This window comes from Lathyrus oleraceus, chromosome 7, assembly GCF_024323335.1.
Source record: "Lathyrus oleraceus cultivar Zhongwan6 chromosome 7, CAAS_Psat_ZW6_1.0, whole genome shotgun sequence".
In the NCBI taxonomy this organism is placed as follows: Eukaryota; Viridiplantae; Streptophyta; class Magnoliopsida; order Fabales; family Fabaceae; genus Lathyrus; species Lathyrus oleraceus.
In genome coordinates, this window is record NC_066585.1 from 455,938,998 (window position 1) to 455,964,069 (window position 25,072).

The 25,072-nt window shown below is 38.4% G+C and overlaps 1 protein-coding gene and 1 long non-coding RNA gene across 3 annotated transcripts in view; both read right to left on the minus strand.

Moving 5' to 3' along the window:
• The window catches only part of LOC127101601 (uncharacterized), a 59,253-nt gene extending 36,974 nt beyond the window's left edge, over positions 1-22,279 (minus strand). The window contains exon 1 of the long non-coding RNA XR_007794676.1: positions 21,785-22,279. This is a non-coding gene — a long non-coding RNA (uncharacterized LOC127101601). The remainder of the gene's footprint in view (positions 1-21,784) is intronic.
• Positions 14,424-15,803, minus strand: LOC127101600 (protein MAIN-LIKE 2-like). 2 transcript variants are annotated; one of them, XM_051039053.1, is made up of 3 exons: positions 15,688-15,803; positions 14,872-15,593; positions 14,424-14,791 (listed from the first exon to the last, which is right to left on the minus strand). In XM_051039053.1, the coding sequence occupies exons 1-3, from the start codon at positions 15,745-15,747 to the stop codon at positions 14,668-14,670; spliced, it is 906 nt and encodes a 301-aa protein (XP_050895010.1). In that variant the 5' UTR covers positions 15,748-15,803; the 3' UTR covers positions 14,424-14,667. The 2 variants fall into 2 exon arrangements, with proteins under 2 accessions (XP_050895010.1, XP_050895009.1); XM_051039052.1 differs by having other exon boundaries at positions 14,872-15,795.
• Positions 22,280-25,072: the final 2,793 nt, after the last annotated feature.

Here is a 25,072-nt window from a genome sequence, read left to right on the forward strand (position 1 = left end):
CTTATTCATGTCCTAGTAGGTCTCATATGTCATGGGAATCAACATCATGGAAGAATATCAAGCCAATCAGAAAATTTCCCAAAATAGAAACTGGACCTGTAATTTCAACTGCCAAAAATAGAAACTTCTTGATCCTCAACTTACATCATGATACAAGCTTCAAATGAATTTTTGCCCAACATGAAAGTTGAAGATCTTGTTCTCCCATTTTCAAAAAGTCCAAGAACATCAAAATCCCATGTGTGGTTGTCAAGATATGATCAAATCATTTTCATCAATTTGTGAACTTCAAAGGGCCATATCTCCCAAACCATAAGGCCAAATTTGGTGGGGTTTTTTCCTACAAACCACATTTTTCATCCTCTTTCCAAAAATATAAGCTTCATGACCTAAAACCTTGCCAATCAAAATGGCATTTTTGGACCTATTCCTTTAAAAATCCAAGTTTGACTCATAGTTGACTTTTTGATCTATGGACTTTTTCTTAATTTGGCCAATTGGGATTCACTTGATATCATATTTGTGACTTGCTCCAAGCATAATTTCATGTCCATTTCATCATTATGTCATAATTTTGGCCAAAGGTATAAATTGGTGCAATTTTGCAAATGGCATATTAAAAACAAAAACAAGTTGACAATGCATGGTGCAGACCAAAAACAGTGGAGTTACAAGCCATTGTGCAGCCTGTTGAGGCCCAATTCGACCAGGGTTTTGCACCCTCCATTTCCATGTTTGCAAGTTTAGCAAAAGTGCAATTGGCTTCAAAGAGTAAAAACAAGGTTAGCATTTCACAAGTACATACAAAACAGCATAAGTAATGGTCCTGTACTGCATAACCAAGGCCCATCCGACCAAGCTTTCACACCCCCATTTCACACTTATGCAAGGATTAGCAAATTGGCAAATGGTGCATTTTAAGTTAAACCAGTTTGCAGCATGGATTAACAATATTAAACAGACCATATAAAGCATTTTTCTGTCACATTTCAACCCTAGCCACCACTTGGAAACACACAGAAAACCTCCATTCTCTCAATTTGCATCTGAACCAAAATTGATTTTCTGCACAAAATGGCCAAAACCTTCGAGTAACCCTTGGTTGATTCATCACTTGGACATCATCTAAAAGTGATTTGTGGCATCCAACACCGGCTGTACAACCATTTTCACATTCTGTTTTCTCAAGCTACAACAATGGCAGGTGGGGTTTTAAGTTGGAATAGACACGATTAAGTTCACATTCCTCGAGCATCCATCATTTGGGGCTACAAGATTCATCTGTTGCAGTACCTCATAGCCAAACGACAGCCGTTCCATCACCTAGTTTCAGTTTTGGTATGATTTCGATTTCTCTCTTTTTAAAAATCATGAGATGCTTGTTGTAAATTTTTTGATGCTGAGAACAATGAGCTTTGAACCACCTAAAATGATTGATTAATTAGGGAGAAATGTGAAATTGATTGTTGATGCTCAAACATGTTTTTGTGTGATACTGTTTGATTGGTTTGATTCCGTGAAAATGAATTTGATATTCTTAATGTGTTTTGTTTGGTGATTTCAATGCCGTGCTGTTTGTATAATTTGAGTTAAAATCGTTTTTCACTGATGTTGGTTGATGAAGCATACTGTACATAAACTTCACTATTGTTCCAAACCCTAAAAAATTTCCCAGGAAGCCCTGTTTCCCGTGTTGCATATGGCCATTTACTGTACAGTCCCATATTGGCCAATAATAACATTTCGTGTGTCCTTCATGGTACTGTGCGTTTTGATTAAATGGAAGTTTATTTACAAATATGCTATCCAATTGACTTTGTTGACCATTATGCAATGCACGTCCCTTGTTTACTGTGCGTTTTCATGCTAACCAATAAAAACATTTCACGTGTCTCCCTGGTGCTGTGCGTTTTGATTAGGTGATGCTCTATTTACCTTTGCCACGTTGACTTCTTTGTTTGACTTGTTGCCATGTTAACTTGTTCATGCTTATTCCAATTATTTCCTCATCTTCAAAAATTAATTTTTCATTCAAATTAAATCCAAAAATTATGATTCTTTTTCCACAATGTCCATGATTGAGTCTAGTTTATAATTATGATTTTTAATCATTTTTTCATTGACTGGATTTTTATTGACAATTGTTTTCCCAATATGTGTGCATAAATGATACATCTTACCATTTCAATTGTGAAATACTCATGTTATGTCCAATGACTTTGAATTTTTTTGTGATGAAACTAGACATGTTCACCTTCATTTTGGTATAAAGTTTGTGGATTTCCCATTTGTGGTTCGCTGGTTATGATTTTTTGAAGTCATGTGTTACATTTGGTGTCACAACATGAACAGGCATTTTCCCTAATTTTGTTCACATGTTTCCTTGCATCCAAATGACCCCATTTTTTGCATGAATCATCTATCATATGTCTAATTCATGTATGAATTTTCTTGGAATTTATTGCGCAATTTTCCATTTGATTGTGATTTTTCTTCCCTGCCTAGTCCATGGTTGACTTTTTGTGCTACATGTTGCCAAATCTTTTGGGAAATTCTCATACTTTATCACATGATCATGAAATTTCATATGTGATAACTAGACACCTCAAGCTTTGCATTGGTGTTAATCTCACTCATTTCTTTTCTGTTTTCAATTTGATATGATTTTTTGAAGTTGACCCATGCTTGTTGACTTTCATTGTGCTTACTTGAAATTGTGTTGACTTCATGATTTTAATTGACTGCCTTCCTCTCATCCAAATGCCATGAAATTTTACATGTATACCATGTTAGATGTTAGGATTGAGTGTGATTTATTTCATGATTTTTGAGATTGCTTAGGTTGACTTTTGATGCAAGTCATTCTGTTGACTTTTGTATGCTTTCCTTTGCCATGTTTTGACTTCAAATATCCATGAAATGACAATGATTCATGATTTGAATGTGGGCCCAATTGTGTTTGCTTTCTAATTGGTTGACTTTGACTTTGAGTTGATTTTCCCTTGCTGCCTTGACTTTTTCTTTCATGTTTGACCCTAGGCTAGTCCTAGTGGTCCTTTGGACTTATGTTGAGTTTATCTGTTTCAGGTTGAGCATAGTGCTTCCAAGATCATACCAATTTGATTGATGTTTGTTTGTCTATATCGTGCTAACCTTTTGTTTTGTAGGTGACTCATGTAACTTGAGTCTTGCTTTGCACAGTTGACCTCCTGTGGTTGACTGTTTATCCATTTCTTTTGATTTTGACTGTTGACTTGTTTACTAATGAGTTTGACTTTTTTCAGGTACTTTAGTTGCCTAAGTTCTTTGAACTTGCTTGCTTTGCTATTTTAGCATTTGCTTTTGAGGTATAAATATTTCTTCTTCATGTAGTCTGGAGACCCGGTCTGTTATTTGACCGGGCAAACTGTCTGAAGCCCTCCTTAAGAGGCAATGCCTGTGTTTGTTTATATTTGTCCTCAGCAGGAAAAGTCCTTCAAGTAAGGCAATTGGTGGAAGGTAGGGATAAGCAATCTATCCCCCACTATTCAGTGTGTCCTCTCTTTGCTCCCGGTACCTGGTTGAAGCAATGAGATAAATACCCAAGATCTAATCGAGTCAATAATGTGGAGAGAGTTCCTACTTTCTGAACTCCCACACTTTCTTTGATGCTCTCTCTGATTTGAGATAGAAGCAATGAGGCACACCCCTCATTCTCCTTTTCATCTGCTTCACCTGAGCCCCTCAATGGCCAGGTTAAGAGCAACCTTCACCTATTACAGTGGACTTTTAAAGTCAAACCCTCTTGTGTGAGCCCCCATTGTTTGGCTATAGAGTGTGTTGTTTGATTCTCATTGACTGTTTGATTGCTTCATATGCACTTGCTTGCCTGTATGTTATGCATTTATCATCATCAATTACCATTAATGCATGAGCATCTCTTTTGTCTGTTTGACATCATTATTGTTGTTTACCCATTGAGGACAATTGTAAGTCCCACAAGTTGGCATTTGTTCCTATGATATGGAAGTGAGTATAAGACCATCACATTGGCCACTCATCTTACTTTTGCTTTGTTGCCTTGTTTCTTTGTATGTGAGGATACAATTGTAAGTCCCACAAGTTGGCAGTTGTTTTCCTAGGATCATACTGTGTGTTAGAGCAAGTCCCACAAGTTGGCATCTGACATCCTTGTTCTGCTTTCTTTGTTTGTGAGAGGATGCAATTGTAAGTCCCACGAGTTGGCATTTGCTTTCCTATGATCATGTGTGGGGTTAACCTAAGTCCCACAAGCTGGCAGTTGACTTCCATATTTCTTCATTGTTTTCTTTTTGAGGAGATTAGTGTAAGACCATTGAGTGGCCTCTGATATCCAGTTCTGTTTTAGGAGATTGGTGTAAACCCAGCCATTGGTATCCGATATCCGCTTTTGTTTGTGAGACTGGAGCAAGACCATTGAGTGGCATCCGGTATCATTTGTTTGTTTATTTCATCATTACTTACTTTCCATTCCAAAGGACACCCTTGAATCATTTCTCATATGATCTCAAGAAGTGAACCTCCTGAGAAGCTTTACTTTCCATCCTCACTCATTCATCCTCATTGTGTCCTAGAACTTTTTCACACTTTGATCTTAAACTTGACTTAGACATTGTGCAAACATCTTCATGTTTTTTCAAACTAAAAACCTGGACTCAAGTCCTTGACTCTTTTCACAAACTCCATTTCATAATACTTCTTTTGAATTAATCTTAATCATACTTTGACTTCACTTTCATAATCACAATCAATTAACTTCACTCATTCACTTGTTTTGGCCATGTCCATTAATCTTTTCATGCATTAGCCGTAGGTTTCAATTATCATTGTGGTTGATGTAAACCTCACCTTATCTTTAGTGAGTCGACAGTAAGACTTCCGTATTGAAAATAGGGTTAACCCCTCTCGTACGTCGAAGCTATCCTCGCATGGTGGATGTTGGTTTTGGTCGAGTGTTCTCCCATTGATAATGAAAAGCCTCAGTGCTATTGTTTAAAATTGAATCCAACTCACTTTTGGAAATCTTTTAGCCGAACTACGGCGTTTTGATCCTTACCTTTGATGGAAGGTACGTAGGCAGCGGGTTCATCCGCTCAAACCCAATAAAACTTGTACATTCTTTCCTCATCATCTCACTCCTGTTTGCACAATGCATATGTCTTAACAAATAACAATTTTTTACAACAAGTGTGAAAAGGGCTCCCTAGGAGTACCTAGGACGTAGTGGGTGCCTAACACCTTCCCATTGCGTAACTTACCCCTTACCCGGAATCTCTGATCTTTTATTAGTTTTCTACGTGTAAAACTTCTTAGGCTTTTGTTCGCTTTTTAGCCAATCCTTTGGATAAATAAAAGTGCGGTGGCGACTCGAAACTTCATTGTATTGCTTTGCTTATGGTTTAATCGATAAATCATATGGCGACGAATACACCGCTACACACGGCACCTGCCTCATGAATCCAAGGGCGCCCCAGTAGGCAGGAGTAAGCAGGTCGAATGTTCATTACAAAAAAGGTAGTGTTGAAAACTTGAGGTCCTATCTTGATAGGGAGAACAACTTCACCGTGGACAACACTCTTTGCACCATCGTAAGCCCGCACCACAATGTCACTAGGCTTCAGTTCAACGCTCTTGCAGTCAAGTTTCTCAAGCACGACTTTCGGTAACACATTCAAAGAAGAGCCATTATCGATCAGCACATGAGACAGGGTGATCCCTTTACACTCAATGGAGATATGCAGGGCCTTATTATGGTTCTTTCCCGCTGGTGTCAGATCAGCGTCGGAAAATCCTAGGCCATTGTCAACAGCCAAGTGAGCCACATAATGTTCGAACTGATCGACAGATGTTTCCTGAGGCACATGAGCAGTCTTCAAGAATTTTATCAACGCATTGGCATGAGATTCAGAAGATAACAGCAATGATAACATGGAGATCTTAGATGGGGTATGCCCCAACTGCTCTACAACATCAAAGTCACTCTTGCGAATGATTTTCAACACTTCTTCCATTTCTCGTTTGGCAACGTCTTCAGTAGTATCTTCGACCGGTGTCTCTGACTGAGAGGGATTGACTGGTTCCTTTCCTCGAGTCTCAGAAGCTGGGGGTGAGATCTCTGGAGAGAAGATCCTACCGCTTCGAGTAATTTTACTAGTCCCAACGATGTCATTAGGATTAGCAGAATCACCAACTTGCTTTACGCCATGGATATAAACCTCACCTCCGTAATTCCACGGAATGGCCTTGCTTGAGGAGTACGGTATTGGGCCAGGGGCAGTAATGATCAGGGGAACTACCCTGGGCTCAGCAATAATCTTCACAGGTATTCTGGGAGCAGTAATCTTCACTGGAACCTTGGGCCTTGCAATCACAGATACTTCTTCAACAGGGTTTTCCGTCTTAGAAACCCTTTCAAAGAGAATTGTACGATCGTCCATCAGCTGTTGAATACCATTCCTCAACTTCAGACAGTCCTCGGGCCGGAGTATGCAGAGATTGCAATCTTCAGTACAACCTGGAAATAAACCAGCTCGCAATAAATTCCCCTTTATGATCGGGAGAGGAGATGTTAAGTCCGCTACAGTAGTGATGAGAGAATCGTCATTGAGAGCATTAACAGCCTTGTCATGATTAGGCATAGGTGCATTGATGACATTAGGAGTCTCCGGAGGCTCGAACTCAATTTCCCCAGCATCGATCATGTCCTGAATCTTGTTCTTCAACAGCCAACAATCATTTGTATCATGCCCGGGGCTATCGGAGTGATATGCACACCTGGCATCGGGATTGTAACGAGGCGAAGCAGTGTTGACATTTGCAGGAGGACCTCTGAGGGTGATTAGGTTTACCTTCAGCATACTTTGCAGTGCTTGTGCTAAAGTCATATTGAGCTTGGTAAACTGCCTTCTTGGTCTGTCTTGTCTTTGCTGGAAGTTTTGAGCTGGCGGGGCTGCGATCGTCACTGCTCCAATGGCATGGTCACCGATTTTCTTATTATGATTCCTGTGACCATACACAGCATTCGATTCGTTCTTCCCATGGTAGGACTTTTTACTGCTTGTAGAAGTAGCGGCCTGTAATTTTCCACTTCGAATGCCGCTCTCCACCCGTTCACCTGTCAGTATAAGTTCAGTGAAACCTGATGAAGAACTCCCTAGTAGGTGGCTGTAGAATGGGCCAGTCAGGGTACCCATGAACAGGTCTACTAATTCTCGGTCAGTCATAGGGGGTTTGACTCTGCCGGCCAAATCTCTCCATTTCTGAGCGTACTCTTTGAAGCTGTCTTTAGATCCCATGGCCATATTCTGCAACTGCAGCCGAGTAGGTGCTAATTCAAAATTGTACTGGTACTGCTTGTAGAAAGCCGTTGCTAAATCAGTCCAGGTGCGGATGTCAGAGCTCTCGAGCTGATAATACCATTCCAACTGAGTGCCAGATAGACTCTCTTGGAAGAAATGGATCCACAGTTTCTTATCAGTGGTATGCGGCTGGATCTTTCTCACATAAGCCCTTAGATGCATCTGAGGACAAGACGCACCATCGTACTTAGTGAAAGTGGGGATTTTGAATTTGCGAGGAATGGTCACATCGGAGACCAGACCCAAACTTTCGAAATCCAGACCAGGTGTCTTCTGACCCTCCATGGCTAGCATGCGTTCTTCCAGCAATTTGTACTTATCATCTCTTGGAGAGTACTGTTCATTTTCATACTCCTCATCATCATCCTCAGGGTTAGAGAAATCAGCATTCTCCTCCTCTGAATCATTCTCTGCCCCCTCTTCTGGACCATTCGGGATTCCAAATTTGATTCCCGTAGCCTGTCCTTTACGCCTTCTGCCCGGGTTAATGAAGCTCACAGCTTTCTTGTCCTTCTTCTTTTCGGCCAAAAGAGCCTTCAGTTCCTCCTGCCCCTTGGATAAGCTTAACATCATCTCCTTGAATTGAGCATTCTGAGTCTGGAGATCTTTGACAGTCTGTTCGAGATCCATTTTTCTGTTTAAGAGGCAGACCGTGAGAATATGGTCCTTTAGAACACCTGTTATGCAATGTTATGTTATGCGATGCAATGTACGAAATGTTTTCAAGGACTTTTGGAATTTTACTCTGCATAAATCCCCAACAAGAGGGAAATGTTTTATTGCTACTTTTTTTCAATGTTCATTACAAAAGGAATAATAGTAAAAATACAAAGCTCAAGTCTCCCAGGGGCGACTTCTTTTCGGGCGAAGATATGCATTGAGTCTTCGTTCCTCATTAAGCTGACTGGTGAGCTCTAACACTTTCTTCCTTTCTGCATTGAACTGAGCTTCGAAAGTATCTCTCTCTTCTCTCAACTGGGTCCAGGATCTTTTCAATTCCTCAACATCAGTAGGCATATCTGGATAAGGAATGATCTGGGAAGTAGCTCCTTCGGTCTCTGATTCAACAGTCAATGGTCCGACCGCAAGATATGGCATGACAAGTTCGCGAGCTCTGGCGCGCACCCATCTGAGATAAGGCTCCATAGGAATAGAATTTTTCTTTCCTAAATTGCTTCTTTTCACCATGCCCCAAGCTCGTACAAACCTTTGGCGGAGACCTTGAGGGTCATTGTCATAGTCAAACACTGTACCTTGAATAATCATTTCATGTGGACCATCTCTTCGAGCATGCCCAAACTGACGTAGGGCTAAGGCAGGATTATAAGTAATACCTCCCCTTATCCCCAGGAGTGGTACATTAGGGAACTCGCCACAACGATCAATGATGGTAACATTTTCCTTGAACTGAGGACACCAACAGATGTCTGAATGGGAGAGTGACATTATCTTTTGAGACCATCTCAGATTTTGCTCATTCTTCAAGACTGATTGAGGGAGGTGTGAAATAAACCACCTAGACAATAGAGGTATGCAGCACATGAGAGTCCCTTGCCTTTTCATGGTACGAGTGTGGAGGGAATGCAAAATGTCTCCCAGCAAGGTAGGTACAGGGTTATGAGTGAGAAATATCTTAATAGCATTCATGTCTATGAATTGGTCTGGATTAGGGAATAACACCAAGCCATAGATTAGCAATGCCAGGATGTCTTCGAAAGCACGGACGTTCATAACTTTTAAGAATTCTCGGGCCTTATTTGTCAGGAATTTGGCAAGTAAACCCTTAACTCCACTCCTTGTTACCCAATTAGCTTCGATGTCGGACTTCGTCATGTGTAAAGCTGCGGCAACTTCTTCAGATTTTGGCCTCTTTTCTAAACCACTGAAAGGTATTTGATCCAGGATAGGTATCCCAAGCAGCTGGGAGAATTCTTCTAATGTGGGTACCAACTGATAATCTGGGAAAGTGAAGCAATGATGTTTGGGATCGAAGAACTGGAATAGGACTCTCATCATATCTTCTTTGAAACCAGTGGTAACCAAATTGAGGAGATGACCGTGTTTCTTGCTGAACTGAGCATGATCGGGAAGTTCTGACACTAAATCCTTGAGTTGAGGAGAGATTGCTACAAAATTGATCCGGATGGTCTTCCTGGAAGCCATAACCTGTTCAACAGAGCAAAGCTAAATTCCTAAGTCCTTGAAATGGTTAGTATGATGATGTTATGATGTTATGATGTTATGATGTTATGCAAGCACAAGCATGTCACACAACAATTATTCCTAGGTTTTAAGGCTTGCATGAGTTCCATAGGTAAGTACCCTCCCCACTGAAGTTTGGTTGGTTCAACCTGTCCTAGAATAGTAACCGGGTTCTAGAAGGATCTCAGATCATCGATCTTTCTTTAGGTCCACTTCAGTGCAACACCAAGTGGTTGACCGAAGCTTCCCTAAAGTCCAATCTCAAAGAGTGTAGTATCGAGTATCAACCAACCTCAGTCGGAACCGAAGCCAGTTATCTCACTACTTTCTAATGGCTAGGATGAGTCAATTAGGGTTCTAAAGGTCTGGTTAATGCTTTGATGACACCACGCGGAAGCCAAATTTTTCCTCAAATAACATGAGGACCATCAGGACAACCAAAGTGTCACATTAACCGTAGCTATCATTTTGACCATTCCAGTATACGCCGGATAGTCGCGATGATCTATTGCTACTTACCTAAGGTACACTAGATCCGGGTGTAGGATCTTTCATTCAAAGCCCCCTTAAAAGAAGGAATAATAAAACATAAATGATTTTTTTTTTTAAGATGGACCTCTCTTTGTAGTCCCCAGCAGAGTCGCCAGTTCTGTCATACGGTGAACTGACTTTTTGTGTTTTTTATCGCAATGTCGCGGTTAGCAAGAGTCGCCACCGACTTTTCTTTTATCCAATAAGGAAAGGTGGAAAAGAACAGGAAAGACCTTAATTTAGATTTTGGGTTCGGGAGGTACATTATACAAAGGGAAGGTGTTAGCACCCTTTGTATCCATGGTTATCCATGGGCTCTTAATTGCTGGATCACTTATATTTTTGTCTGAAAAAGTGTTGGTGAATTGCTTAAAAAATGTTTGAAAGAGAGTTTAACTTTGTAATGATTCTCGTAAGAATGTATACAAAGTATTTATCTCGTTTGATTTTGAAAGCGATTTAGAAAAGGTTTTGAAAAGAGAATTTAACTTTGTAATGATTCTTGTATGAATGTATACAAAGTGGTTATCTCGTTTAGTTTTGAAAGTTGTTTAGAAAAATAGTTTGGAAATGTGTGAGGTGTAGAAAGTATTTTAGGTTATGATCCAGTAATTGAGAGTTATACCTTCCTAAGGTCATTATGAACGTTTCCTATCCTTATGAGGGTAAAACTGTCCTTACTATTGAGAAGTAAGTAGTTTTATCCTTGGGATGTAAAAGGGTCATCGTAGGGTCATCGATTGGTCATTGAAGGCAACAGTTATGAGGATACCTTAGCATTCGAAGGGACTATCATCATTTAACCGTAGGCAACATCGGAGGGTCATCGAGGGACAAAGTTGTATATTCGAAGGCAACATCCGAGGGACTATAATTTATTTTATGATGATTTAACCGAAGGGTCTTTGCTAAGGGTATCCCCACGTTCGCGGGACATGACCATTATACCGTAAGGCAGCAAAGAGAGGTCCAAGATCACTTATTTAAAGGTCATATTTTAAAGTCAATTAAATAATTAAGTCCATATTAAGATCAATACATTAAAATCAATACATTAAAATTAAGACATTAAAATTAACACATGAAAATTAATTAGGCCACTTAGGGTGAGTCTCCACAAGGGTATCCCACAAATAAAGTGGAAGACCTAAACAACAATCTTTTCCTGGGACATATGAACCTTTGCAAAATTCAGCAAACGGGTTAGAATACCAAATCAGGGTGCAATCGAGAGTTGCACCCAAGTAATAGGTAAACAAAGCATGGTCATGATAAAACAGGGCAAATGGGCAAAGATCAAAATAGGACGAAGAGCAGCGGCATCCATTACAACAATTCAAAGTATCCAGGCATACTTAAGTCACATGCAAAGCCTCAAATATATTTATGAACTCAATTATGATATCCCATGTGAATTAGGAATATAAAGCAATGATAGTAACGCAAACCTGTTTGCAATTGAATCGCAACCTTGAATTGGCCGATCGGATCGAATTGAGCGGAGGTGACCTTGCTGCCGCCGTAAGGTTAGATTCGGTAAAAGGGCACACAATAGTTTCCGTTGTAGAAACTAGTGTGTGAAAAGAATTCTAAATGCCAAAAGGGAATAAGGAATTGCAAAAGAAATAGTGTAGCACTTGTAAAACACGATGCCTAAGCTGCTGGAAAAGTAAAATCTGCAAAAGCGAAAACGGCAAAGGGAAAAGAATCTCCAAAAAAGCCCCCTTTTTAGGTTTTCAAGGTGGCTATTTATATTGTTGTCATTAGGTCATGCCTGCTGCCAAAAAGGTCTTCAACGCGCGCGTGGATACAGGGCCCAACATTCCTCAACGGATCTTCAAACCTCCGAAGCGTTGCCTGCGCCCACAAAGTAGGGGAATGGTGTGACGTTCGTCACACCATGTGTGACGCCCGTCACAGGGGTGTGCGAGGCGTGACGCTCGTCACAGCCTCTGTGACGCTCGTCACAGATGCCACACCCGTGTTCTTGTACTTTGGGCTGGGCTTTGCTGTTTGGTTCGTTTTCTCTTCTTTTTGCACCCCTTTTCCTCCGCTTCCAAATAAACCACTTTCATATTATCACTAGGTGAGCGTGTAGGCCAGTTTGGGTCATTCGCGAGCTGGGCCTTCGTTCCTTTAGGTGTCATAAAAATGAGTCGGAGCGCCCTGAAATGTCTTGAAATATTAATGGGCAAATTTTGGGGTATGACAGATATTACTATTAATTTTCAGGAAAAATCAATAGGGTTAATAATCAGGATAATATATCTTATTTATAAAAAAGTTGATCAATTAGGGGTAGTATTTACTTAATAAAAGTATAAATTGATGAAATTATAGAGGTTTTAATATTATTAATATAATTAACTCTCATTAACATATTAGTATTATGGTTCCATTTTATTTCAATTAAATAGATTGGTGAATATGGTAGAAGAGCATGTCTAGGAGGTACAAGTATGAGAAATCTTGAGTTCAAATCTCACATTTGTCACTTTCATTGCATTGTCTCTTTTTTGGTTGGTTTTACTTTGTTTCTATTTATTATTTTTTCATTTAAATCACGTTTTATGAATAAACAGTAAAAAAAGTCATAAAATAAGAAAGATTGTGAATGATTTTTTCCCTTTTAAATTATTCTATTTTTTAAGACAGAAGTTTTAATTTAAGAAATAATCAATTTAATTAGTTAAGATCATCAAAATCCATATTTGTTTTGTAAATTATGATTATTTTTGTTAATTATTTTGATTCAATTTTATTTGTTTCCATTTGTGTTAACCTAATTTTTTAATATAAAAATAATCCAACAATTTATACACAAGGGAACCCTTACGAGCGTAGAATTTTTTTTTTAAATATCCAAAAATTTCAAAAATATCCAATTTTTCAAAATAATTACACAAATGGCCAAAATTGGCCATTTTTTACACTTAGGCGCCACCCTAGTTGGCGCCTACCCTTAATGGGTAGGGCAAGTCGCCACTAGGGGTGGCGCCTATGCCCAATCCATTTTTTTTTTTTTTTTTTTTTTAATGTTTTTTTTTTTTTAATTTTTTTTTATTTATAAATTTATGTTTTTTATTAAGTATATTAATTTATGTTCACACATATATATAAATAAATTTTTTATTTATATATATATATATATATATATATATATATATTAATTTATATATATATATTAATTTATATATATATATATATTAATATAATTTATAAGTAATTAATATTATTTGTAAATTTTTGGAAAAAAAATTATTTTATATATGTATAAAGATATGATAGACAATATTTTTAAAGATAAAGATAAAGATATAAAGATAATAAACAGAAAATATTTTTATTTAAATAATAGACAAGGCAAATATTACAAAGATATGATTAATCACATATGATGCGGTCCCTTGTACGATCCGCACGGGGGAGGTCTAGTTACTCGCCTAGACGGTTCACGTGGTGGTGGTGCTTCCCTATTACCACCCCTTGCCCTAACACGCCCCCTTGCCGCTTGCCGTTGTGGTTCGGTCGAAGTCCCTTCAGTGCTGTAGGAAAGACGGGTCCCCTCTGCGCCCTCGAAGCTTTGTCTCGGTGGGACAAACTGGCTACTGCTGGGTGCGCCCTCGAATTGTGGTCTTTGGTAGTTTAGGGTTGAATCGGGTTGGCCAAAGTGCAATGTTTGTTGTGGTGTGTAGTAGTCCTGTTGGTAGTCCTCTTGTATACCCGTGTCGGGGCTAGGTGGAGGACTGGAAGAGCTTGGGAAATTGTCGTGTTGGAAGTGTTGGGATTGGTGGAAGTAGGGGGATTGATATTGTGGTAGGTGTTGGGACTGTTGATGGTGGTGGGAATGTTGAGTTTGTTGTTGGTAGTCTTCATGGTATTGGGATTGAGTTTGTGGTATGTATTGTTGATTTGGTTGGGGGGTGGACATGTGTTGTGGTTGTTGTTGTTGGTAATATGGTGGTGGTGGTTGTTGTTGGTAATAAGGTGGTGGTGGTTGTTGTTGGTAAAATGGTTGTGGTGGTTGTTGTTGGTAATAAGGTGGTGGTTGTTGTTGTTGGGAATACTGTGGTGGTTGTTGTTGTTGGAAATATGGTTGTTGCATCCGGGGATCGTCCAAATAGAACGGGTCAGACACAATCATTTCTGGATTGGTATTTGCTCTATACCATTCCACATATTCCCTTGTCGGCTTCATTTCGTTGGGCGCCACCGGAAATTGTAGAACATAGTGGGCACGGTCTTTCCACATTTTTCGAAACTCCTTAGCAAATTCCTTCCAATTTTGGGCATACCACTGGTGGTTGACTTTTTTTAGATGCCAAGGTTCCATGGACATTGGGGGGCCTGGGATGTCTTGATGCATTCCGAATTGAAGCTTGACACGGTCACTTTGGTGCATCTCCACAGTGGTGAACCGCATTATGGCCGTTTTTGCTGTCCAAACAGCTGCATCTTCGGGGTTGGGTTGATGTTCCAATCCCAAATATGGCCTCCAAATAAACTGCAAAGAAAAAAGTAAATATGTTATTTATCGAGAATGCATGACATTAATAAATCAGTTAGAAGTTGAGTGATTTAGTGGTAATACATCCTGTGCTCGGAGACGATCCAACAGTTGACGATAAAATATAATTTTATTTTTGGGGGTAAGACTGTAATCCAGTCCGGTTGTAATGAACCTAAACAAAAAAGATAAATAATATTAGTTACAAATATTTATAGAATAAATATACAAAATGAAATAAGATCATAAATTTACCTAGTTGCGTAGGGGAAGGAGTAGTCATTAGGATTTTCTGGGGCTAGCCTCGGCAATCTCCACCACCCCCATGTTTGAAGCAAAAAAGCACATCCAGAAAATGTACAGTGCTCATTTTGTGCATTTTTACACAAAGAGCTATATAGGAATGCTAATACTGCAGAACCCCAACTATATGTGCTTATTCTATCAATGTCCCCGAGCAAACTCAAGTACATAAAATTTATGCTATTTCCCGTCCCTTCGGGAAATAGCAAGTTCCCAAACAATAGCATAATGTAAACCCGGGTTTTTATGACTTTTTCTTGTTCGGAGGATTCCTCAGTCAAAGTTATGGAGTCGTGGTACAATTGTAGGCTAGATAATTTAATACCCTGACCCCTTGCTTTGGCAGACCCCTCACCCTCGACCAGATCTACCCCCAACATTTGAACACATATTTGGTTAGGCTGTTGAACATTTCCGGTCACAGGCTTACCATCTATTCTAAGACCTAAAAGCATGTACACGTCCTCTAATGTGACGGTACATTCACCAGTTGGTAGGTGAAAGGTGTGTGTCTCAGGTCTCCAACGTTCACACAGAGCCAAAATGAATTTGGCATCAATGGTGGCATTTACGACATGCATTACATGACCGAAACCCGCACGCTCTATGTAAGGTACGCACCATGGGTCTGGATAAGGCATTGGGTGTGAACGTTGACGAAATTTCTTGGGATCCTTTAAAAACAAACAATATAAAAAATCATTATATTGGACTTTTAAAAAACTAATTACAAACATACGAAAGAGGCAATGTTCAAGAAAAACTTACGAATGAGGCAATGTTTGCCCTAGTTCCTCTGTGTTCTTGGCCCATGGTAAGAAGCGACATGACTGCAATGTAGGAAGAAGCTTGGTGGATGAGAAGTTTCGCCTGAGTTCTCTGAATAAAAGTGTTAGTGGTTGATGAAAACTTGCAAGAATGACCCTCTATTTATACTCGTTTTCAAGTAGACTGAATATGCAAAAATGTGACAAGTGTAAGGCATGCGTGGTAGTGTTGGCATGCATTGGTGGAATCTGATGATGCAGAAACGTGACAAGTGTAAAGCATGCGTGGGAATCTTGCATGCATAGGTGCAGACTAGGTGAGAGTTGTCTTGTCTTGGGGAAGACTTGGTGGAATCTGATGATGCAAAGGTGTGACAAGTGTAAGGCATGCGTGGGAATCTTGCAGAATAGGTGCAGACTAGGTGGCAGTGTTGGCATGCATAGGTGCAGACTAGGTGGGAGTTGTCTTGTCTTGGGGAAGACTTGGTGGAATCTGATGATGCAAAGGTGTGACACGTGGAAGGCATGCATGAGAATCTTGCAGAATAGGTGCAGACTAGGTGGTAGTGTTGGCATGCATTGGTGCAGACTAGGTGGGAGTTGTCTTGTCTTGGGGAAGACTTGGTGGAATCTGATGATGCAAAGGTGTGACACGTGGAAGACATGCATGGGAATCTTGCAGAATAGGTGCAGACTAGGTGGTAGTGTTGGCATGCATTGGTGCAGACTAGGTGGTTATGGGTAATCGATCTTAAAATTCACCAAAAGTTTATTTGATTGGAATGAAAAAAATAAAATAAAACAATAACTGATATCAATATTTTGGTGTCTAAATATATTTCTCGAACACATTTACATTAGCATAATTTGTTACTATGATGCATAATAGAACAAAGCCACAAGCAGAAGCTGTCCATAGCTGTAACTCTGGGATCCCTAAATCTCTTGCCACTCTTCCGGCCAACCCGAAAGTTCCATCAGCATGGAAGGATTCACATGACCCTGTGCTGGAAATGGTACGAATTGGTGGTGAAGACTTGATGGGAGTGTTGCATTCAAGGGTGTGACACGTGTAAGGCATGCGTGGGAATCTCTGAGACTTGGTGGTGAAGACTTGATGGGGAACAGGCATGCATGGGAATCTCTGAGACTAGGTTCAGGCTATAGGTGGATAGGTTGGCATGCATTAGTACATACTAGGTGGGAGTGTTGCATTCAAGGGTGTGACACGTGTAAGGCATGCGTGGGAATCTCTGAGACTTGGTGGTGAAGACTTGATGGGGAACAGGCATGCATGGGAATCTCTGAGACTAGGTTCAGGCTATAGGTGGATAGGTTGGCATGCATTAGTACAGACTAGGTGGGAGTGTTGCATTCAAGGGTGTGACACGTGTAAGGCATGCGTGGGAATCTCTGAGACTTGGTGGTGAAGACTTGATGGGGAACAGGCATGCGTGGGAATCTCTGAGACTTGGTGGTGAAGACTTGATGGGGAACAGGCATGCGTGGGAATCTCTGAGACTTGGTGGTGAAGACTTGATGGGGAACAGGCATGCATGGGAATCTCTGAGACTAGGTTCAGGCTATAGGTGGATAGGTTGGCATGCATTAGTACAGACTAGGTGGGAGTGTTGCATTCAAGGGTGTGACACGTGTAAGGCATGCGTGGGAATCTCTGAGACTTGGTGGTGAAGACTTGATGGGGAACAGGCATGCGTGGGAATCTCTGAGACTTGGTGGTGAAGACTTGATGGGGAACAGGCATGCATGGGAATCTCTGAGACTAGGTTCAGGCTATAGGTGGATAGGTTGGCATGCATTAGTACAGACTAGGTGGGAGTGTTGCATTCAAGGGTGTGACACGTGTAAGGCATGCGTGGGAATCTCTGAGGTATTCACAATATCTTCACAGCAATCTTCACACACATATCTTCACAGCAATCTTCACACACATATCTTCACAACAATCTTCAGTAAGATTCTTGCAGTATAAATATTCACACACATTTTCAAAGGGATTCACAATATCTTCACAGCAATCTTCACAAAACCTTGACAATATCTTCACAAAACCTTCACAAAACCTTCACAAAACCTTCACAATGTCTTCACAAAACATGTCATCTTCTTCACAATACAAAGTCAAAGCTCACGTCAACGGTGAGACTTATGAATGTGATATGTCTGGCTTCCTATTTAGAAACACCGAATGCACTCGGTTTTGTCTAAATAGAGGAGCTGACTTCTCTTATCTGAAAAGGAAGATTGAGTCCAAACTAAGACAACCCGTGTCCCAAATTTTTTATCAACAACCTTTTTTTTCTTCAGAAAACAACTCTGTCAAGTTTTATAAGTCATTGATTCAAAATGACATGGAGACACAATACATGCTTCGTAACCATGAGTACTCTGGTTACGACTACATAGTGTTGTACATTGTGTTGGAACAACCTCAACCAACTCAGAATATTCAATCACAGGTTATTGATCCTGTGATTGATGACGAACAAGATGCTGAGCACCACGTTGAAGACGATGTGGTTGATGATGCTGAAGACGTGGTTGATGACTTGGTGAACCGTCATTCTGAAGACGAAGACCAACCTCAAATACCTATAGCGCAACGCTACTCACCTCCTGCGCACTTCACAACACTTAACTTGGGCGAGGATGAGCCCTCATCAGATATGTTCTACAACCCATATATGAGGTCTGATGAGGACTTAAAAAAGGGTGACCAATTTCGGACCAAGGAAGAGTGTCTGTTAGCAATAAAGAACTGGCACTTGAAAAATTGTGTTGACTACGATGTTATCAAATCAAATCCGGAAAGATACGTTATTGAATGCAAAAATCCGGAGTGTGGATATAGGTTGATGGCATCGTACAAGAAGAAGCATAATGCGTGGGTGATAGGGTCCATATCTCAAGCTCACATTTGCGTCAACACCAACATGGCACAGGATCATCGCAAACTTAGCCATGACATGATCTGCCATTCCATATTACCTCTAGTTGAGGCTGACCCGTCACTGAAGGTCAAAACAATTATCTCCCATTGTGTGGCTGTTTTCAAATATACACCGTCATACAGAAAGGCTTGGTTAGCGAAAACCAAGGCAATTGAACTGGTGTACGGTAACTGGGAGGAATCATACAAACAACTACCACGCTACCTGGCTGCACTACGATTGTATTCACCTGGGACGGTTACTATAATGGAGACCTTGCCTGCACAATCCCCTGACGGAACTCGTCTAGAAGGTAATGGAATTTTCCACAGACTTTTCTGGGCATTCCGTCCCTGCATCATCGGGTTCACATTCTGCAAACCACTTGTTCAAGTCGATGGAACTTGGCTGTATGGGAAATACAAAGGATCGTTACTGATGGCGGTCGCACAAGATGGCAATTCAAATATTTTCCCAATAGCCTTTGCATTGGTGGAAGGAGAAACGGCTGCTGCATGGAGTTTCTTCCTTAAGAATCTTCGAACGCACGTGACTCCACAAGCTGGCATCTGCGTGATTTCTGACAGGCACGCTTCAATAGACAGTGCATACAATAATCCAGCAAATGGTTGGCATGACCCCTCGTCTACCCATGTTTACTGCATCAGGCATATTGCCCAAAATTTTATGCGGGAGTTCAAGGATAACTTCTTGAAGCAACATTTGATAAACGCGGGGTATGCCTTAAACCAACCTGGATTCCAATACTATCGCCGGGAAATAGTGTTGGCAAATTCTGATGCAGGGAGGTGGATCGATATTATCGACCGAGCGAAGTGGACTAGATCATATGACGATGGGGTGAGGTGGGGCCATATGACAACAAATCTTGTGGAATCAATGAACGGCGTCTTTAAGGGGATACGTAACCTCCCGGTAACCGCATTGGTGAATGCGACGTATTTTCGGATGGCAACGTTGTTCGTAACAAGAGGCAGGCGCTGGAATGAAGTGTTGCAGACGAGTCAGGTATATAGTGATGCCTGCATGAAGTTTATGAGGCAGGAATCTGCCAAAGCCAGCAGCCATCGGGTTACGGAATTCGACCGCCATGGCCACACTTTTAGTGTCAAGGAAACAATTGACCACAACCAAGGGCTGCCCAGACAAGAGTATAGGGTCCTAATACCAGACCGTTGGTGCGACTGTGGTCAATTTCAGGCCTATCGTATGCCTTGTTCCCATGTCATTGCAGCGTGTTCACACAGCCACTTCGATGCATTATCGCTAGTGTCTCCAATCTACAAAGTTGCAACATTGCTCAATGTATACGACAATCCCTTTCCGGTGGTAGCATTGGAGGCGTATTGGCCAGAGTATGACGGGGAAATTGTTTGGCACAACGAATCGATGCGGCGGAATAAAAGTGGTCGCCCAAATAGCAGGCGCATTAGAACTGAAATGGACGTCGCAGAGAAAATGCAGAGGAAGTGTAGCATATGTAGACAACTAGGGCATAATAAGAACAAATGTCCATATCGTGGATCTAGTTCCACAACTTAGTTTTCACTTTCATAAATCTATGTACCAAAATCATTTTAAATTAAAGTTTACTTTTTATTCCAAATAGAAGATGACACTTGAACAACAAACACAAACATCTAACATTACAACACCAATTACTAAAACAAAAACAAATACTGGAACAAAAACAAGTACTAAAACAAGAACAAGTACTAGAACAATAACAAATACAACAACAACATGACAAACAACCATTAAAATCTAAGAAATTACAACAGTTAACACTATGTCGTCTGATCCATGCATCATTTGGATGCAATCAATGTCGCTTTCAACTTCAACCCACCAACGTATCGTTTCTCCAGTTTCAAATGAGAACCTTGTTCTAAGCCTCTGAATCCTTCTGATGACTTCACCAGGTTGGTAATCTCCCTCTAACCAAGACATCAAGGACCTTTTTAGTTGGTCCAACGAACGGATGTTCCAAAATTTCATCTCCATTGGGGGTTTCAAAGGCGAGAAAATAACATGCCCATCCCTTTTTAAGATTACTGGTTCAGGATCCGGGCGCCTTGATGATGTTCGCTGCCATGACGACGGTCTTGGGGATGCCATGAACTCAACTTGATACAGAAGGTGGTAGGAAACAGTGGTGAAGAAAATGCAAGGAAATAACACTTTATTTATAGGAAAAGATCTGGGTTGTACACCAGTCTACCTAACCCTAATTAGTGTCGCACTTGATTAATTAGGGTTTCAATTAGGTCATAACTACCAAACTCGGATTATAACCGATCAATAAACCCTAATTATAATTGATACATTAACCTTAACATGAATAACCCTAATTCTCCCAAAAATTTATATAATAATATTATATTTAATATATAATATATATATATATATATATATATATATATATATATATATATATATATATAAATATATATATATTATTAAATGTGTATAATATTAATTGTTTATAAATTAAATTAATATTATATATATATATATATATATATATATATATATATATATAAAAATTATATATATATAAATTAATATATATATATCTTGTAATAATTTTATTTATATATAAGTGTTAATATAAATTAATATAATTTATAAAAAAAATATATTTATCAAATATCTAATATTTAAAAAAAAAAAAATTAAAAAAAAAAATTAATAAAACATTTAAAAAAAAAAAAAAAAAAAAAAAAAAAAAAGGGATTGGGCATAGGCGCCACTCCTAGTGGCGACTTGCCCTATCCATTAAGGGTAGGCGCCAACTAGGGTGGCGCCTATGTACACAATTAGGGCAAATTTTGCCCATTTGTGTAATTTTTTTGAAAAAATGGTTAATTTTGAATTTTTTTTTAAAATTTTGGATATTTAAAAAAAAAATTCACGAGGGTATACCAATAACACAGTAAAAAAGCCACATACACAATACAAGAAACACCTGAAACACATCTACAAGATCTCATACTATTTTTTTCAAAAAAAAAACCGCACTCTCCCATGTTATTCTCTTTTCACTTTCAGAAAGTTGAAAATCATACTAAAAATCACTACTCATCATCTTCATAGATAAAAAAAAGTCATTTACCACCATCTTACCAATTCTCCACTAAAAGCTCTTCCCATACACTCTCCTTTCTCACATGGTTTATATCCAAATATCACCTTTAGCCCGCACCAATTTAACCTGTAAAAAGTTTTAGAAAGAAAACAACACAAACAACATAACAAATAAAAAAAGAAGAATCAAAATAGAAAGAGATTGTTGTCGACGTCGAATCACCGCGCACCTCTTGCAAGATCGTCGGCCACCATAGATCTAGTTGAGTCAAGCACATCTTCTGCCATCACATATTCAAGGTACCCCTCCTGGTGCTTATGTTCGCGCCCACTTGTAATGTCTCCCCATCGCCGCAATCGTCGACGGTCAGCCCTTCTCCCTGTGTTTTTTCTCTTTCTCCATGCGATTTTATCTTTCCCGTGCGTTTCTCTCTTTGTGTGTTGTTTTATTATTTACATTTATCTTTCTCTATTTTCTTTTGCTTTGCTTCTAATATACTCAGGTGTGTATTAATGTGTGAGATACTCATGTGTGTACTTATGCATTGATGTGTGAGATACTCATGTGTGTACTTATGTATATTATTTTATGGATATGATGCATGTGCTTTTATGATTGTTTAATAATATAGAAAAGTCACTCATGCAACTCTTAAGCATTTTCATGTAGCATTATTTGTAGGGATTATTTGTTTCAATGTGCCATTGAACTCCATTAGGATTAAATACAAAAAAATAATATAATATCTAATTAGGGTTTTAATTAAGCTAATTTCTATAATTAATGTTAAGACTAATATTAAGGGTTATTTATTCTAGGGTTAATTAGGATTAATTATGATCAATTGAAAATTAATAATCTTAATTAATATAATTAGATTAATTAAATAGTTTATAATGAATACATCTATTTAATTTAATTTAGAGGTCCTAAAAAATAAATACGTAATTAATATTTTGCATCTTAGGATTAATTAAGACAATTAAAAGATCATTGGGTTAATTATTCAATTAGGTAATTTATAATTAAATAATTTATAATGAGAACATTTCTTTTATATTTAACATCAAAAATCAAATAAATATTTAAAACCTTGTATTTTATGATTAATTAGGATGAATTTAAGATAATTAAAGATTAGTTAATTAGAACTAGTAACTAAATAAGTCTTAAACAAAAATACGACAAAAAAATAATACAAAATATTATATTAGGGTTAATATGATTATTATAATTAGAGTTAATAATTAGACTATTATAATTATTCTCTTATAATTAACATCAATAAAAAGACAAAAAAAAAATATATAATTGAATAGTTAATATTAATGAATTAGAGAATTAGAGTTACTTTATTGGATATCCATGGAATAATTTAGGGTTAATTTTTGGAATAATTATGGGATATAAATTTGGGATAAAAATTTGGGGATAAATATGAGATAAAATCCTGGGTATTCAAGGGATAAAATTAGGGATAAAATCGGGATAGAGGGGTTATATATAATATTCTATTATAATCAGTAATATATTTTCTTAAATAAATTAAAATATTATATTTTTGCAAAAAACAATTAAGGGATAAAATCAATTGAACATATTTCAAACTATAAGTCCTCTACCCTAGTGTATTGAGGCATTTTTTTAAAATCAATCATTTCTCCGCCCCCGATGCGTGAGAATTTTCAAGGGATAAAAACAATCAACAAACAATTTTTTATACAAGAACTACGATACTCTGATCCCTCGCCCAATGCGGAGGTACGTAGATATAAAGTTGTAAACTCTAGCGAGTACATTTATGAAAAGTCTTTTTGGGTCTCTCGTCAGTTTAAATAGAATATTTTCTTTAAATAAATAAATAAATTGAATAATCAACTAATATTATAGCAAACATTTTAGAAACATACATTAACCCTAAAATTGTAGGAGGATCCCATTGAATACAATGGAGATAAGGGGTGTCTAACACCTTCCCCTTATTTAACTGACTCCCGAACCTAGTATCTCACCTTGGCCATTAGGTTTTATCATCATTTCCCTGTTCCTTAGGAACGAATAAAGGATGATGGAGACTCTGTCATTTTTCCAGCTGCGACACTACTAAGATGCCTTCTTCTTCTTTCATCAACGATATTGGGAAGGCTTTTAATATCATCAACCACTCATCCTAAAGCTCTTTCCATCAAGGAAGTCATTTAAATGCCTCATTTCCCCCGAGCTCATTAGGGTAATGTATGCCATTGAGTTTGCTCATAATAGTAATTGGTTGAATTTGTGGATTGAGATTGACTTTAGATTAGTTTGTCTTGCTTATGGTTCTCCCTTCATGGTCCCTAGCACCCGAAGACTAGATGGCAAAAGTGTTTGAATTTTGTTTAAAGATAATATCTATAGAGAAGAGAATAACTTGGCTAATTAGTTACCTTATCTAGGTTTGACTTCCTTTGGATTTACTTAGTTTGATGATATCCCTAGGCAAGTACAAGCTTTGTATGCACATAATACATTGGGTTTACCATGTTTTAGATTCACCTCTTTTTGAATGGTTTGGTTCCCCCATTTCTTCTTTTGTTCTCTCTTGATTTATCATTCTATTGATGTAGCCTAGGCACACCTTTGTTCCTATATATATATATATGATAAATAATTTCTAAAGTAAACTAAAACTCTCAATTTAATCGTTAAAATTAATGAAATCTTTTCAGTTTACTCCATGGAATATTAACAACATGAATTGAATATAAAATCTATATACTTTAAAAACTATTTATTATATTTACATAAGTTAATTTGAAGAGATGGTGATACTTTTTAATTATTCATTAAAATATTTTTATAAGGTGATACATATGAAATTTAATGATCTTAAATCAGTTTAAGAGCAGTTTGACAGCAATAATAAACAATGCAGAAAGCTGTAAAATAACACAAAAGATTAGTAACTCAGTTCGGTGAAACCACACCTACGTCTGGGGGAGGCACTCTACCCAAGAAAGAAAATTCACTACTTTGAATTACTGAACTTATTCTTACATGAACCAACAAACTTTATGTTTTCCAAAGCCTATTCCTAATCATAGTGTCTTTCTGTTTAAGAACTCCACCTAAATATGAGAACCTACTCACTTTCTTCTCAATCACACAACTTGTAATTGGTGTTTATAATTCAATAAACAATGTTGAATATTAAAACTCAACTAAGACAAACCTTTTATGCTAAGTTATTGTAACATATAGGTGTATAACAGATAGATTCCACACTAATCCAGTTATGGAATTAACTTGGAATACAAGTAACAAAGACTCAAACCCTAACACAAAGA